Source organism: Rattus norvegicus, chromosome 9 (assembly GCF_036323735.1).
Source record: "Rattus norvegicus strain BN/NHsdMcwi chromosome 9, GRCr8, whole genome shotgun sequence".
NCBI lineage: Eukaryota > Metazoa > Chordata > Mammalia > Rodentia > Muridae > Rattus > Rattus norvegicus.
The window spans coordinates 739,484-754,045 of record NC_086027.1 but is presented as its reverse complement, the minus strand read 5'-3'; the positions used below and the strand labels follow the sequence as shown (position 1 = coordinate 754,045).

General features: G+C 45.0%; 1 protein-coding gene and 1 pseudogene across 19 annotated transcripts in view; one reads left to right on the top strand and one right to left on the bottom strand.

The window, feature by feature from the left end:
- The window catches only part of Uxs1 (UDP-glucuronate decarboxylase 1), a 77,382-nt gene extending 64,265 nt beyond the window's left edge, over nt 1-13,117 (bottom strand). For 4 of the 19 annotated variants that reach the window (XM_017596271.2, XM_017596272.3, XM_063266638.1 and 1 more), the window contains exons 1-2: nt 12,928-13,066; nt 12,389-12,490 (exon numbers count right to left, since the gene is read on the bottom strand). In XM_017596271.2, coding sequence (XP_017451760.1) covers nt 12,389-12,428 — 40 coding nt within the window. In that variant the 5' untranslated portion in view covers nt 12,429-12,490; nt 12,928-13,066. Of the gene's footprint in view, nt 1-4,927; nt 5,036-12,388; nt 12,491-12,927 lie in introns of all 19 variants that reach the window. The other 15 variants (XM_008766751.3, XM_039083019.2, XM_063266634.1 and 12 more) reach the window with 10 other exon arrangements.
- On the top strand, nt 2,510-3,136 carry Rps8-ps14 (ribosomal protein S8, pseudogene 14; annotated as a pseudogene).
- Nucleotides 13,118-14,562: the final 1,445 nt, after the last annotated feature.

Genomic DNA, 14,562 nt, shown 5'->3' with positions numbered 1-14,562 from the left:
GAGTAAGGAATAAAGAGGACGGAGGGAGAGGGATAGGAGTAGTGGGAGCAGCAGGCTCCAGGTGGAAGACTCTGAAGAGTGGAAGGAATTGCAATCATGGGGCAGAACAAAGGCGGTAGGAATGAAGTGGAGGTCTCTGGAGGAGACAGCAAAGGTAGAACACAGCAGGATACATGTGTACAGCAGGGCAAGAATATATAGTAGATTTAATTTATCTCTCTAAGAAGCAGGTTCATTTCCACCATGCTCATAATAACTGAGGACCCTGCAGACACAGTGCATAGTGGCCAAACAGATCATTATTGTTTGGCTAAAAGAATGTGTTTCCCGTTATCCAAACTCAGGGACAGAATCTATGGGGAATCTAATCTATACAAACTGACAATAGCCCATCTAGGACCAGCACAGTGTGCATATCAAAAGTCCAGTAAAGGAAGAGAGGAGGCTGCTGGGTCACCCACTAGAAGAAAAGAGCAGGTGGAAAAGAAAATACCTTCAAATTCAATCTAACCAAATCCAGTTCTCTCTGGTCTCCATGGTGCCAAGGTTCCAGGACTCCTCTCAGGAATGAAAAATTCACAAATGCTCAAGTCCCCCTCCCTGTATATTTGTATATAACCTAACATACACTTTAAATCATCTCTAACACAATGTGAATACTAATTATTATATTTATGCTTTTTGTTTGGGGATTGATCAGAAGAAAAATATGTGTATGTTCAGTACCGTTTTTTACTATCTTCAGTCATGGTTGGTTTGATCTCTAATAAGGTATCCACAAATATATATAGCTGACTGTACCCTCTGCTCCCTCCTGCACTGTCTGCATCCCATTAGAGCTGCCTCAGGACCATTGGGATGGCTGCCATAACAAAAGAATGAGCTAGGGGTTGGGTCTCTATCTTAGTGGTGGGAAGAACAGAGACAGCTGCTCTGGAAAAAATGGATGGTTCTTTACAAATTCAAAACACAGTATAACCTGCCTATTCTAATTCTGAGTATAGAGCTAAAAGAACTGGAACTTAGGAGGTAAAAGTGTAGTATGATGTCATTATGCAGCAAGGTGGGTCCAGGAGAAGACAAAGACTATCATTGGAAGAGAAAGAAGGGTAGGAGGGGAAAAGTCTAGGAAGGAGGGAGGAGGAAGAGGAATGAGAGAGGTGATAACTACCACCTAGGAGAGGGAGAGGCCAAAAGGGAGACAGCCGGCGGAGGGCAGTTTGCAGACTACATGCAGCCAGAGTGAGCAGATCTGGCTGGCAGGAACTGATAGAAAATGTCTCCTTTTTAATTTTTACCTCAACATAAAAGCACACACAAGCATTTCCTGGAACCCACTTTAAAAAGGCTGGTAAGGTGGCACACAGCTGTAATCCCAGCACTGTGCAGAAGACTTGACAAAGCTCAGGAACAGCTAGCCTGAAGCACACAATACAGCAACAGAAACAACAAGAGAACTTTAAGATAAGCTAGAAAGTAGACTACTCCCCAAAAGTTAGCTTCTGACCTTCGCGCTCATACTAGTTTGTGTACACAATCACCAATATAAATAAAATTGTATTAAAAGAAAAAATTACATGGAGGAATAGGAGGAAAGTATGATCAAATACACTGCATGCATTATGAAATTCTCAAAGAATTAATTAAAAAATAATTGAAAGCAAGTATGCCCATGCAGCATCACTGTCAACAGTATGAAGGTGGGAACAAGCTGAGTATTTATGTTCTGATATGTGAATAAACAGAAAGTGATGAGTAAACACAGTAGAATAGCACTTAGACTGAAGGGGATTCTAATGCTGCAGTGTGGATGAACCTAAGTAACTAAGCCAGGGAAACACACGCACACACTCACATACACAGTGTGTGAGTACATGGAAAGGAAGGTCTTTTTATAATCATATTCACGTGATACAAAGCACAACTTCCTGATGCTGGAGCGAGGGCTGGGGAGCTATTAAACAGGTTTGCAGCACCAGTTAGGGTACATGAAAATGTCCTGGGGGCTGGATATAAAATCATGTGAAAATACATAGCATTGCTGAACCATATATTTAGAAACAGTTAAAACACAGGCTGGACCAGATCCCAACACATAAAAACATAGCTAAAGTGGTAAATTTTTTGTTATACAGGATGTTTTATCATCATTTTAAAATAAACCTACCTAAAGGCTAAAAAATGTCATAGGAATTTTTGGTCCTTACCTGATACAACAGAGTCACTGTCAGTCTAGATAGAGAAAAAGATATAACTGCTGTATTCTTCAGTTTCCCCATCTGTAAATAGAGCACATTCCCCATCCAACGCCTCACTTTGGCTACCACTCCTTTTCTGGAACCCATTACTGCTGCAGATATAGAGGTAAAGAACACAGTGGGGTAGGGGTAGCTGAAGAGGGCACAGAATGCCTCACTGGGGGGTTTGGGGGTACTGCACCATATTAAGAACCAGAGGAAAAACCGGACTGTGAAGTTTTGGGCTTCCTCTCTCCAGCCAGCGCTGAGCAATGGGTATCTCTTGGGACAAGTGGCACAAGCACCTCAAGACTGGGGTTAAGAGAAACCCTACCACAAGAAGTGAAAGTATGAGCTGGGATGGCCAGCTCACCAACACGAAGACTGGCTCTTGCCGCATACACACAGACAAACAGTCCGAGTTCGAGGAGGCAATAAGAAGTACCGTGCCATGAGATTGGATGTGGGGAACCTTTCCTGGGGCTCTGAGTGTTGTACTTAAAAAACAAGGATCATTGATGTTGTCTACAATCCATCCAGTAACGAGTTCGTCCGCACCAAGACCCTGGTGAAGAACTGCACTGTGCTTATTGACAGCACACCATACCGGCAGTGGTACATTCCCACTATGCACTGCCCTGGGCCATAGGAAGGGGGCCAAGCTGACTGCTGAGGAGACAGAAATTTTAAACAAAAATGATTGAACAAAATTCAAAAGAAATATGACGAAAGGAAAAAGAATGCCAAGATCAGCAGTCTTCTGGAGGAGTAGTTCCAGCAGGGCAAAGCTTCTCACCTGTGTTGCCTCAAGACCAGGACAGTGTGGCAGAGCTATGTGCTCCAAGGCAAGGAGCTGGAGTTTCTATGTGCAGAAGATCAAAGCCCCAAAAGGCAAATAAACCATCATTCATAAAAAAAGAAGCTGGGGCTGGGGATTTAGCTCAGTGGTAGAGCGCTTACCTAGGAAGCGCAAGGCCCTGGGTTCGGTCCCCAGCTCCGAAAAAAAAAAGAAAAAAAAAAAAAAAAAAAAGAAGCTGAGGGGCTGGGGATTTAGCTCAGTGGTAGAGCACTTACCTAGGAAGCGCAAGGCCCTGGGTTCGGTCCCCAGCTCCGGAAAAAAAAAGAACAACAACAACAAAAAAAAGAAGCCGAGACAGCTACTGTGGCTTGTTAAGTAAAGAAGGTGTGCTGGAGTAAAGAGAACAGAGAATTAGAAGTAAACTATACAGTCACAAAGGAAAGTAAGAGAAAGAGATCCTAACTTGGCAGAGTCTCCTTTAGAGGACCCTTTACAGTTAGTTCATGGTCATCCCACGAGGCCTGCCTATCACTGGCTCCAATGGGCATCTCAGGTCTAGGTTTAGAGCTGAGCCACCCACCCCCACACCTATGTCTGCTGCTGCTGCTGACATAACCTAGCTGCCTGCTCCCTTCATTAAACAAAGGCATAAATGAATCCAGCACCCTCAGTATTTATGTCATGTTCTGTTTTCAGTTTCTGGAAATGATATAAAAACTCTCAAAGATACTAGAAATACCACTGCAAGATCTCAACACCCTGACAACACTGTTTTTCTTTTCTAGCACGTTTAGATCCCCTTTGAAAAACAGACTTAAGAGGCCAAGTGTTTTCTGTTGTTCTACTTTACTTACTTATTTTGGTCAAAGAAACTCAAAATAGCTAAACCAGGAAGGAAAAAAACTGGTCAATAAATCTGAAAGTCAATCTGAGCAGAGCTTCACTACCCTTCTGGCCTGCAAGTTCCTTCATGTGAAACCCATCCCAGCAGTGCCTTTGTTTCCATGTTACTCATCAATAAAAGCCTTTAGTTCTTTATACATTCTGGCCTTTCTGCACAATAGGTTTTAAGTATCTATTTATCCCTGGAAAATATGGAGCACAGACATTTCATTTTATAAGGAAAATAGCAAAGCTTGTCCCAAGTTAGAATTTCCTGAAGGACAAATGGAATCACTTTCAAAGAGAGACAGTCCTAAAGACTGCTCCTTCCTTCCCTTCGAGCTCAAGTCTACTCTCTCAGGTGTTCTTAAACCCATCACATTTGCAGAATATAAAGACATTTTTAAAAGGCAAAGGAGGAGTAAATGTGTGTTCAGTGCACACAGAGAATCTGGTGACTTGTCTTAGTAACTAGAAGCTTATTCATGAGAGCCCTTTGATGTCACAACAAACTTTCCTGTATTTGTGAGTCAGCTCAGGCAGTTGTGACCAAGTTCCACAGACTTCATGACTTATAAACAACTTAACTGTGTTTCATACAGGTCAGAGGCTAAGAACCATGAGGATAAATAGGCTTTTATTTTAGGAGAGCTCATAGATCATGGATAGCATGTTCTTAACATGTAGTTACATGGTGGACTTGCAAACCAGCTCTATGGGAATTAATATCCATAAGACATTTAATGCTATGACCCAATCACTTCCCAGGGCTCCACTTTCTCATTTGAATTCCAGACCATGGTCAGTCTACAGCTAGTGTCAGGGCTGAAACCCTCTAGTAGGTCTACCATATCAGACAGCACCCACAAGAGGGAACATTCAAGACGGAGAGGCCAATATGAGGTCCTTCACCAAGCCCACCGATCTTCTGTGGACTGCCTTTGTGGACCCCAGAACTCAGACTCCTCATGCCCTGCATCCTGTACCTCTTGCTCAGGTTCCCCTTTACCTTCAACTCCAATATCCAAATGCTGAACGCTGCCCTTGTACTGAGAATGCACTGTTCTTCTGGTGGCCTGTTTCTCTGAGGCACTTGGCACTCCATCATGAGCAAGTTCTAAAGAATGATATGAGAAACAGGAAACTGTTGATAATGGAGAGCTGATATCAAATGTGTGGACTTTTTCCACTCCAGGAAACCACTCACCAACTCTCTAATTGCCAACCTGGATTCCCAACAAAAGAGTTTATTCTGCTACCTCACAGGCAAAGGGCTTTAGGCTATGGAGCTGTTCTCATCTGAAAAACCTTCTGTGCTCTAAGGCTTCCTGTACAGCTGACCAACTGCAAACCATGAGCTCCTGTGACCCCCTCCCTCAGTGTAAGAGTAGCTATAGAACTCTAAGAGCACTCTGTTTATAATTAATAATTTGCCAGTTTGTTTATAAAGTATATAACCAGAAAGTCAAATGAAGCAGCAGCATAAGCCAAGGTCAGAAGAACTGGGTAGCATCCATGCCCTCCCTGATGCCTTCTAAGCAGCTTCATCAACTCAACCAGGAAACTCAAACCTCACTACCAAGCTCAGTGTCCAGTGACTGGGGCTGACACTTCTAACTCAATAGCAGTCTTTCTTAGGACCCGCCTGTCTGGGGAAACTGGGGTCCCAGACTAAACCAACTCACTGGCATACACTTGAGTATGTTAAAAGGGAACAGAAAATATTCTTGTCACTCAGAATACTCCACAGGTTTAGGACAACTGTGCCAAGAACCCAGAACAAAACCAAATATATCCTTGCATTCTATCTCACCAGGCTTGAGACACTGTCATTTACAACACAAAGGAAAGCTAACACCTCAACAGAGTTCCAACAAATGAGAGGAAAGTGTATTAAAAAGTCAACAGAAAAGGTCTATCAACAGCTTTCAAACATCTGCAACAAGGAAAGTGCAGATTAAAACTGTGAGGAATAGTGTTAGGCGGTGTCTTAGTTACTGTTCTATTGCTGTAAAAGACAAAATGATCAAGGGAACTTAAAACAGGAATCATTTCATTGTAAGCTTATAGTTTTGAAGGATAAATCCACACGTCATGGTAGGGAGCATGGTGGTGGGCAGGCAAGCATGTCACTGAAGCAGTAGCTGTTGAGCATTTACATCTGATCCACAAGTTGTAGAAAGAGAGAGCAAGAGACTGGGAATGGCTTGGGCTTCTGAAACCTCAAAGCCCACCACTAATCTAACACCTCTTCCAATAAAGCTACACCTTCTAGACCTTCCCCAAAACAGTTCCACCATCGATATGGGAGCCATTCCCATTCAAACCACCAAAGGTAGCACTGGCATAACAATCCCAGAAGCCAATAGAAGTTTAAGCCCCATCTCTAGCTCTAAGTAGAGACTTGCCCTTCCAAATTTCCTCCAAATTATATATTACAAAGACACTGTTGCTTGCTTTCTCAAGAGTTAATTCAAGTGGGTCTGTCAATCACCTGCCCAGAAGACCACCCCTTCGCCCTTCATGAAAGTTGGCAACAATAACTAACCTTTCAATGGGATGTACCTATACATACATCCCAAAGTCCTTCCCTCCATGCAGGTGTGTATGCAACCTTACTGCTAAGTCCTCTAAGCCAGCTCCTTGGAGTTCTAATGCAAGTGTAACCTGTTTCCCTTCTCTGATTTCTGGATACTGGTCAAAACCCTAAGCTTGCCGATCAGGACACTCTGGGCCTTCTTATGGCTGAAGAATCTGGCCCTGCCCCCTCACTCTCCCTCAGGCTGCTTCATTACTTAGCCTGTCTGCTTTCTGCAGTCTAACTCATAAACTGTAATTTCTTTCCCCCCATCTCTATTTCTAGATACTGGCCCAAATTCTAAGCAACTCTTTCTCTAAAGAAACCCCACCACTGCAGTGCAGTTATGTACAACCTTTCAGCACTGAGCCCACCTACTTTCATGACTTCCTCTTTTCATCTTTTCTATCCCTCTCTTCCCAGTTGCTATGGGGGATTTATAGCTTGCCTGCCTTGTTGTTTTCCTCTTTCTAATAAAATGGTCCTCAAACTTCTTTTTTAATCAATGAATCTAAAAGCCCACAAAAGGAAACCATGATTCCTATATTCACACTTGCATTAAAAAAAATGCAAATATGTCCTTGAGGTTAGGGCCCGTCTCACAAAGGGCGGAAGCCTGTACAGATGTCTATCGGCTACAGCAGCATTTGGAACCCTAGCCTCTCTGCTAGGATACTGGTCCATTAAAATATAGCACTGTTCAGAGGATTGCTACACATCAATAAACAGGGGTGGCCTCCATAAATCCTTGCACACCTTTTTCCCCCTCAGCCATGAGAACAAGATGGCAGAATGCACTTCTCTTGCTCTAAAGCCAAGTAATTCTGGCAACAGCAGTTACCTACTGGAAACTAAACCATAGAGTGAGAGAAAAGGGAAGGACACAAAGTTTGTTCTGGAAAGATAACAGTAAGTGCAGAAGGATTAACTAAATTAGAAAATTACCACCTGCAAACCTCCCATATAAATACTAGATCAGGCAGAAGAACCAGATACTTGTAGCCTCAAGAATCACCCTACAGTTATGTTTGGGACATGCACTTATAAGTGAAGCAATGTGACAGCCAGCCCTTCCGGTCCATCAGGTTTGGATCATCAACAGAAGAACCAACTCAACATAATTGTCCCCTAATTTAGCATTAATTAGGAAAACTGTTTTTGGTGCTCTATAACCACTATGCCACTGAGCTTTATCCTCAGTTCATAATAGAATGCACAGCCAAATTTAATAACAATGAAGCAATCATATAAATCCAAAATTGGAGTGTTGTATAGGACAACAGATGTGGGTTTTAAATTTCAGAAATGGCAAATACCATGAGAAATGTGTGTGTGTGTGTGTGTGTGTGTGTGTACGCACGTGTGTATAATATCATTCCAGAAATCTGAGACATAGCAACCAAACAAAATGCAACACATACTTACTGGATTCTATATTTAACAAATAAAAACAGGCTGAGGAGATGGCTCAGTGAGTAAACTGCTTGCCACACAAGCACAGAGGGTTTGAATTTGGATTCCCAGACACTAAGTAAAAGAGCTTGCATGGCAGTGCAAGTCTATATAATCCCAATGCTAGGGAAGGAGAAACAGGAGGATGCGTGGACTTGGTGGCCAGTCAGTCTAGCACAACAGTGAGCTCCAGGGCCAGTGAGAGGCCAGTCTCAAAGACAAGATGGAGAGGAATTGAATTGCTCCATCACCTTAACCATGGCTCATTGCCAAACCAGATGAAGAGAAGCCCATAGGAACAACTTAGCTTACTTTCCTATCAGAACACTGGCCCAAAGATGAGGATCAGCATGTCTGCTCTGTCCCTGGCAGGCTGTGGACACGGCCACTATTCAAGGACACCAAGTAGAGAAGAAAAAAAAAGTGTTATTAGAGAAGAGGAAAGTGGTTGGAAACAGTGCCTAACAGGGGCACAAGGCAGAGTCTGACATTTTCCAGAAACATTAGAACTGGCTTCAATGGGGTTGGGGATTTAGCTCAGTGGTAGAGCGCTAGCCTAGCAAGTGCAAGGCCCTGGGTTCGGTACTCAGCTCCGAGAAAAAAAGAAGAACTGGCTTCACACTTCTCTAATAATACTAGAAGCTGAGAAGGAATGGGAAATGCTTTCAGATTCTGAAAAAAAAATGCTTTTCTGGAATCTACCTTCAGTCTCTAAATATAAGGCAAAAAGGCACTGTGGATAAAGTGTCAAAAGTCCCTGATCAGAGGCAGAGCCAGGCAGATGGGAACTCTGAGGCTGGCAGCCTAACCCTAGCCACACTTCTGGAAGGTGACAACACAAGGATGCCCTAATACTTAAAATCTAGACAAAAACAACTGGGGAACAAAAAGTAAAATCAGCCATAGTACAGAGAGAGAAGGCACATTCAAAAGCGGGTGGGAGAGATAGCCAAGAACACACACACAGGACATGGCTCTCCTCCAGCAGCAGTCACACATGCAAACGCCACATGATCTCAAATATACCGTGCAGACGTGGGGATAGGGTCAACAAGTGTATAGTAAAGGAGAAAGAAAGCAAACACCCGATCACTTTCCAAAGAATGAAGTCATGAATTTCAGCTCAATTTGGAAAAATCAAGAAGCATAAAATTCAGAGGTATAATAAGACTGAAACCATTGAAATTATGCCAGAAGCAGTGTCCACTGCTAAGTGCAGGGAGGATGGCAGCAGAGGAGGCTGTTGACTGTTGACATCTCGAGGAGGTTATCTGACTATAAGCCTTGCAAAAACTCATCAGGTATTTCTCAGTTCTATCCAGGCTAAAAACCAAAAGCACTATGGGTAAGCATTTTGAACCAAAAGCACTATGGGTAAGCATTTTGAACCTGTGCCAGCTACATGGAAAGTTGCAGTGAATTTCAATTCATTCCCTTGGGGAGTTACTGGGCTCTTTCAATGTGCACTGCCTAATGCACACTGAAGTACTACATGGTCTGAGGCAAAGGCTAGGAAAAAGAATTCATGTGCAACGGTAAGTTAGTCTAGGGTGACCCAGACTACCCTGGCACACAAGTTGTATGAGAGCAAGTACAGCAGGTCTACTACAGCAAGAGCAGTGCTGGAAAAAGAAGAGGGCTCGCACAGCTTGAGCTCTGATGAAAGAGAAAAAAAATATAGAAAGCAGACTAAAGGTAAAGGTGTTATAATTGGGAGTATTTGTGCATTGTATAAGGTGACAGCAAAGTTCTGTTATAACAGAACAGTAGGATTATTAATAAGGAGAAACAGAGATTAGAAAACCTAGGCATACCAGAACTAGATGATAAAATCTCACTGCCAAAGATGATACACTTGGCTACAGGACAGAGAAATCAAGCTGGAAACGATGTCAAATCATCCTCCCTTTTAATTACATTTCATAGTGGCAAAGGGGTTGCACAGGCTCCTGGGGGAGATATGACCTAGATGGTATCCTTGCAGGCAACCTTCATGCTATAATACCAACCTTCTGTGCAAGATGTGACAGTGTTACAAAACTTAGGGGGTAACCCAATGAATTGCCCTGGATTGGTTTCAAGCATGCCCCACAGGAAAGGATTCAGACCTAGTGCTATAAACCTGGTTAAAAGGCCAAGGCTCAGAAGCAGGCTCCAGGGCCAAACCTAATACTGTGGTTCTGTTCTGCTGGGAAGACATGCTGTCAAACTGCTTCTGAATATCTATGCTCAGACCCATAGGTTAGTGTGTTGCCCTTGGCCAGAGCAGCTTCTCTCTGCAGTTAAGAGATCTGGCCACAGTGGGGACAATTAGTCCCTCAAGTGCACAGCTCCGTCCCCCAACATCAGGCAATATCTTAAAGAACAGGAGGAAAGAACAAACCAAAGGGCCGAAGGATGAGGAGGAGTGCTGTGAAATACTGTCTTTAGGACACATCACAACCACTGTAACCATGAAGTCACTGCAGCTGCAGTTACCTATTCAAGATCAAGTCAACAAGATGGGTCAACACTGACCAGGTAGCAGTAACCACTCAGTGCATTCATTACTAACAACAAGAAAGGAGTTTGGGATATCTAGGGGAGAGGAAATGGTGGTAGGGGTGTATATGAAACACTGTTTACATGTGAAACTGTCAAATAGTAAAAGGTATTTTGTTTAAAAAGAAATCACAGGTGCCACCAGACTACAGTTTTAGAATCTTATTATGACCAATCAGAAGCTCTGTAACATTTTCCTGGCAAAGCAACCCAGACTTATTGCTACCACTCATTAGTAATATTATCTTCAACCAGTCTTTAAGCCCTCACAGTATACCCAACACCCATTCTCTGAGCTGTACCAAGACCTCCCTGCTCTAGTCCCTGCCTGTCTGGGTAGCCTTGCTGTGCTGCAATCTCACACTCCCAGAACATGCTCTCCCATGCATTAGTAGACTACTATTTGATCTCCCCTGCAGAAGGACCTGTGCAAGTGCTGCTCCAGCTGGAAAGTATTCTTTCCTGTTAACCCCTACACATCCTTCATTCTCAGCTCACATCCTGGTTTCTCAGGGAATCCAACATGCTTGACTGCTAACCCATCTCCTCCCATCACATCAGTTTGTAAACTTAACTTTTTTTACATGAATACTGGATTCATGACTTTCTCTTTCCAAGCAAACGGTTCTCAAAGCACTGCCTCCCTCTGAAAGACTTCTGGGTTCTGAGACTCTGAAGCCACTCCAGACTACAGGGTGAAACAAACAAAATAAAAGACAAACAAACAAGAAACTACTCGCTAAACCAAGCTATTGAAAACGGAATTACCAGGCCACATCTCAGACCTGCTGAACACAGAACAAAGTGCTTTAAATCCCACTGGTGATTCTGATGCACTCAGGGGTGCAAGCGCTGTGCTGAACTACTGGATCCGTGTTCTGTACCATCCTGGCAAAACCCTGATGTTTCTACACTCCATGTGCTGAACTACTGGGTCCGTGTTCTGTACCGTCCTGGCAAAACCCTGATGTTTCTGCACTCCATGTGCTGAACTACTGGGTCCGTGTTCTGTACCGTCCTGGCAAAACCCTGATGTTTCTGCACTCCATGTGCTGAACTACTGGGTCTGTGTTCTGTACCGTCCTGGCAAAACCCTGATGTTTCTGCAATCCATGTGCTGAACTACTGGGTCTGTGTTCTGTACCGTCCTGGCAAAACCCTGATGTTTCTGCACTCCATGCTGTGCCCTGCTGCTACTGTCAACAACTGACAATGTTGAAGACTGAGTGAAACATGCTGGTCAAATGAATGGCTGGCTTAAAACTTCATTATTAGGCATTACTAATAAAACAGTAATAATTACTCAGCTGTAAGGGTTTTTTTCCCTTGAATATCATCTTTTTCAGTACAGATCACACTTGAGGCTAATTCTTCCTTCATAGCAGAAACCAATCAGATCTACCAAGCAACCCAGTTCTAAAACTTCTCCTAGGAACCAGAAGCCTTTCTATAGCTTCCTGGCTCCTCCTCCTCCCCCTTCCCCTCCTCCTGGAACAGCTCATCTACAGCAGGCAGTCTGCATCCTACTAACCCCTTCATCCCATCAGTTGAACTGAATTTCCGGAAGTACCTACTCACCTGGGAATCAGACCCTGGAAACTCAATCACTTACCAGTTTTCATTTGAGTATGTTTGCCTGGGTGGCCAGGATTCAGAAGGAGTTCACTCTGATAGCTATTTTTAGCCCAATTTTGGTACTTGGTAAAGTATTAATAGCAGCTGTTATATCCCAGTTGCACAGTTCAAAAACAACAACAAACAAACAAAACCCCCAAAACTAGACTTTGACTTCTCTGAGAAGCTGAGGGCCCCTCCAGATAGCCAGGCTGAGGATCCAATGACACCCTCCCCGCCCGCCCCTTAAGCTGTGCCTCCTTCCGCGACACGCTGGAGGAGTACCTGGCGGTGCGGGGAGCGGGGGCAGTGTGCGCCTAGACATCGGAGCACCGCCACACAGGACATCCACGGAGAATGGCAACAATCGGCTGCTGAGTAATTTTCCTGCGGATCAAACAGTCGAAGTAGGGGCACTGCCAATAGTTATAGTATTTTTATCTTACTGAACCAGCACCGTCCCCATGGATGTCCCTGTGCCACACTCTCCAGGTTCGCCCTAACCCTAACCCTGGACAGCACAGAGGATCAGGTCAGTAAGAGCTGGCGGGCGCAGCGAGGTTGGCCGAGTCCGCAGTGTCTACAGCTTGGGGAACGTGACCACCGCGCCCATGGCAAAGGCCCCAACACCGGCCACGGGTCTGACGCCGGACCTACGCGGAAGCGGGCTGCAAGTAAAGCGGCCAGAGGCTCCACTGCACAAGTTCAGCCTCGTGGAAGCGGTGAACCGGTTCCCGGCCCTAAACAGCCGGCCGCTCGGCCGCAGCGTCCGCTACCCGCCGCGCGGGAATGAATGGGCTCCCGCCCACCATGCACACACTCACAGGCGGCGTAGGCGAACAGCGCGATGCCCAGCAGAAGCTTCATCTTCCTGCGGTTGACTGAAGAGACAAGGCGCAGCAGCCCCTTGCTCACCATGCCCAGGAACCGCACGGGTCCGGGGCCTGCCCCGCCGGCCAGCCGCAGCACAAAGCGCGGCGGCCCGAGCCCCGCCCACGCGCGTCAGCCCCACCCCCGCGCTCCCAGCTTCCTGCCGGCTAAACCACTGCGCTTGCGCGGCTGGGTCCCGGTCTCCGGCTCCGCCCACAGCTGCGACCCACCCTCATCCTCCTTTTCCCGCAAGCGCAGTGTGATGCCTGAGTTTCGAGCTGGTGTCAGTCAACAAGGGAAGGGTGGGTATAGTGGGTGGCGCGGAGAGCGCATGCGCATCCCAGTGTGCTTGCCTGCATTCGATCATAGGACAGCGTTTGATGCTTAGAGCGGATCGCGGATGTTCGCCCGCAACTTGCAGGGCGCTTGCGCGTTCCTAGTCCTACGCGGCGGGCGGGGCTGTGGACTCGCGTCGTTGGAGCAGAAGGACTGGTGTGCTGTAATTGGTCTGTCAGTGTGACAGAGAACAGTTGAATAAGTTGCTTGGCCTTCTTAGCTGTTCTTTTTGTAAGGCAGGAAAGTGACTGGGTTTTCATGTCTCCACCTGTAAGTCATTTCCAGTTCAGGAATTTTCCGGCAAGTTTTAAGAACTACAAACTATCAATTGAAAGGATAATTTATAGCAAAAGCGCTACATCCTATTAAATAGGCAAACTCTTTCTTGTCAAAAGTAACTACAGTAATAGTGTAAAGCCCAGAGGTTCCTAAAAGTGATCCATAAAACTTTGCTTAGAGCAATCATGATAGGAAATGGTGAGTTAATCAGTTGATTTTGGGCTGTATCAGCCAGTACTGCATTTTACCTGTCACAATGTAAGGGAATACATAAAAAGAGTTCTTATTGTACAGATCTTTTACTTGCTTGGTTAAAGTCACACCGAGGTATTTTATGTTATTTGGGTCTATTATGAAGACTGTTGTTTCCCTAATTTCTTTCTTGGCTTGTTTCTCTTTTGCGTAGAGGAAGGCTACTGATTTATTTGAGTTAATTTTATACCCAGCCACTTTGCTGAAGTTGTTTATTAGGTTTAGTAGTTCTCTGGTGGAACTTTTGGGATCACTTAAATATACTATCATATCATCTGCAAATAGTGATATTTTAACTTCTTCTTTTCCAATCTGTATCCCCTTGATCTCCTTTTGTTGTCTGATTGCTCTGGCTAGAACTTCAAGAGTACAGAGAACTGTTTATCTGGTCGGTCTCTTCAGGTTCTGGCGGTGTTTCAGACGCAGCGGATTGATACAGCCCTGCTCCTGTGCCCTTATCCAAGGGAACCCAGAGGCCGTATACAGTTTCCTCTTGGGCCAGGGATGTGGGCAGGGGTGGGCAGTGTTGGTGGTCTCTTCTGCTCTGCAGTCTCAGGAGTGCCCACCTGTTTCGGCGGTGAGCTCTCTCTCCCACGGGATTTGGGAGCCGAGTATTTCTTATTTACATTTCAATTTTTATTCCCTTTCCCAGTTTCCGGGTCAACAGCCCCCTAACCCCTCTGCTGCCTCCCCTTCTATATGGGTGTTCCTCTCCCCATCCT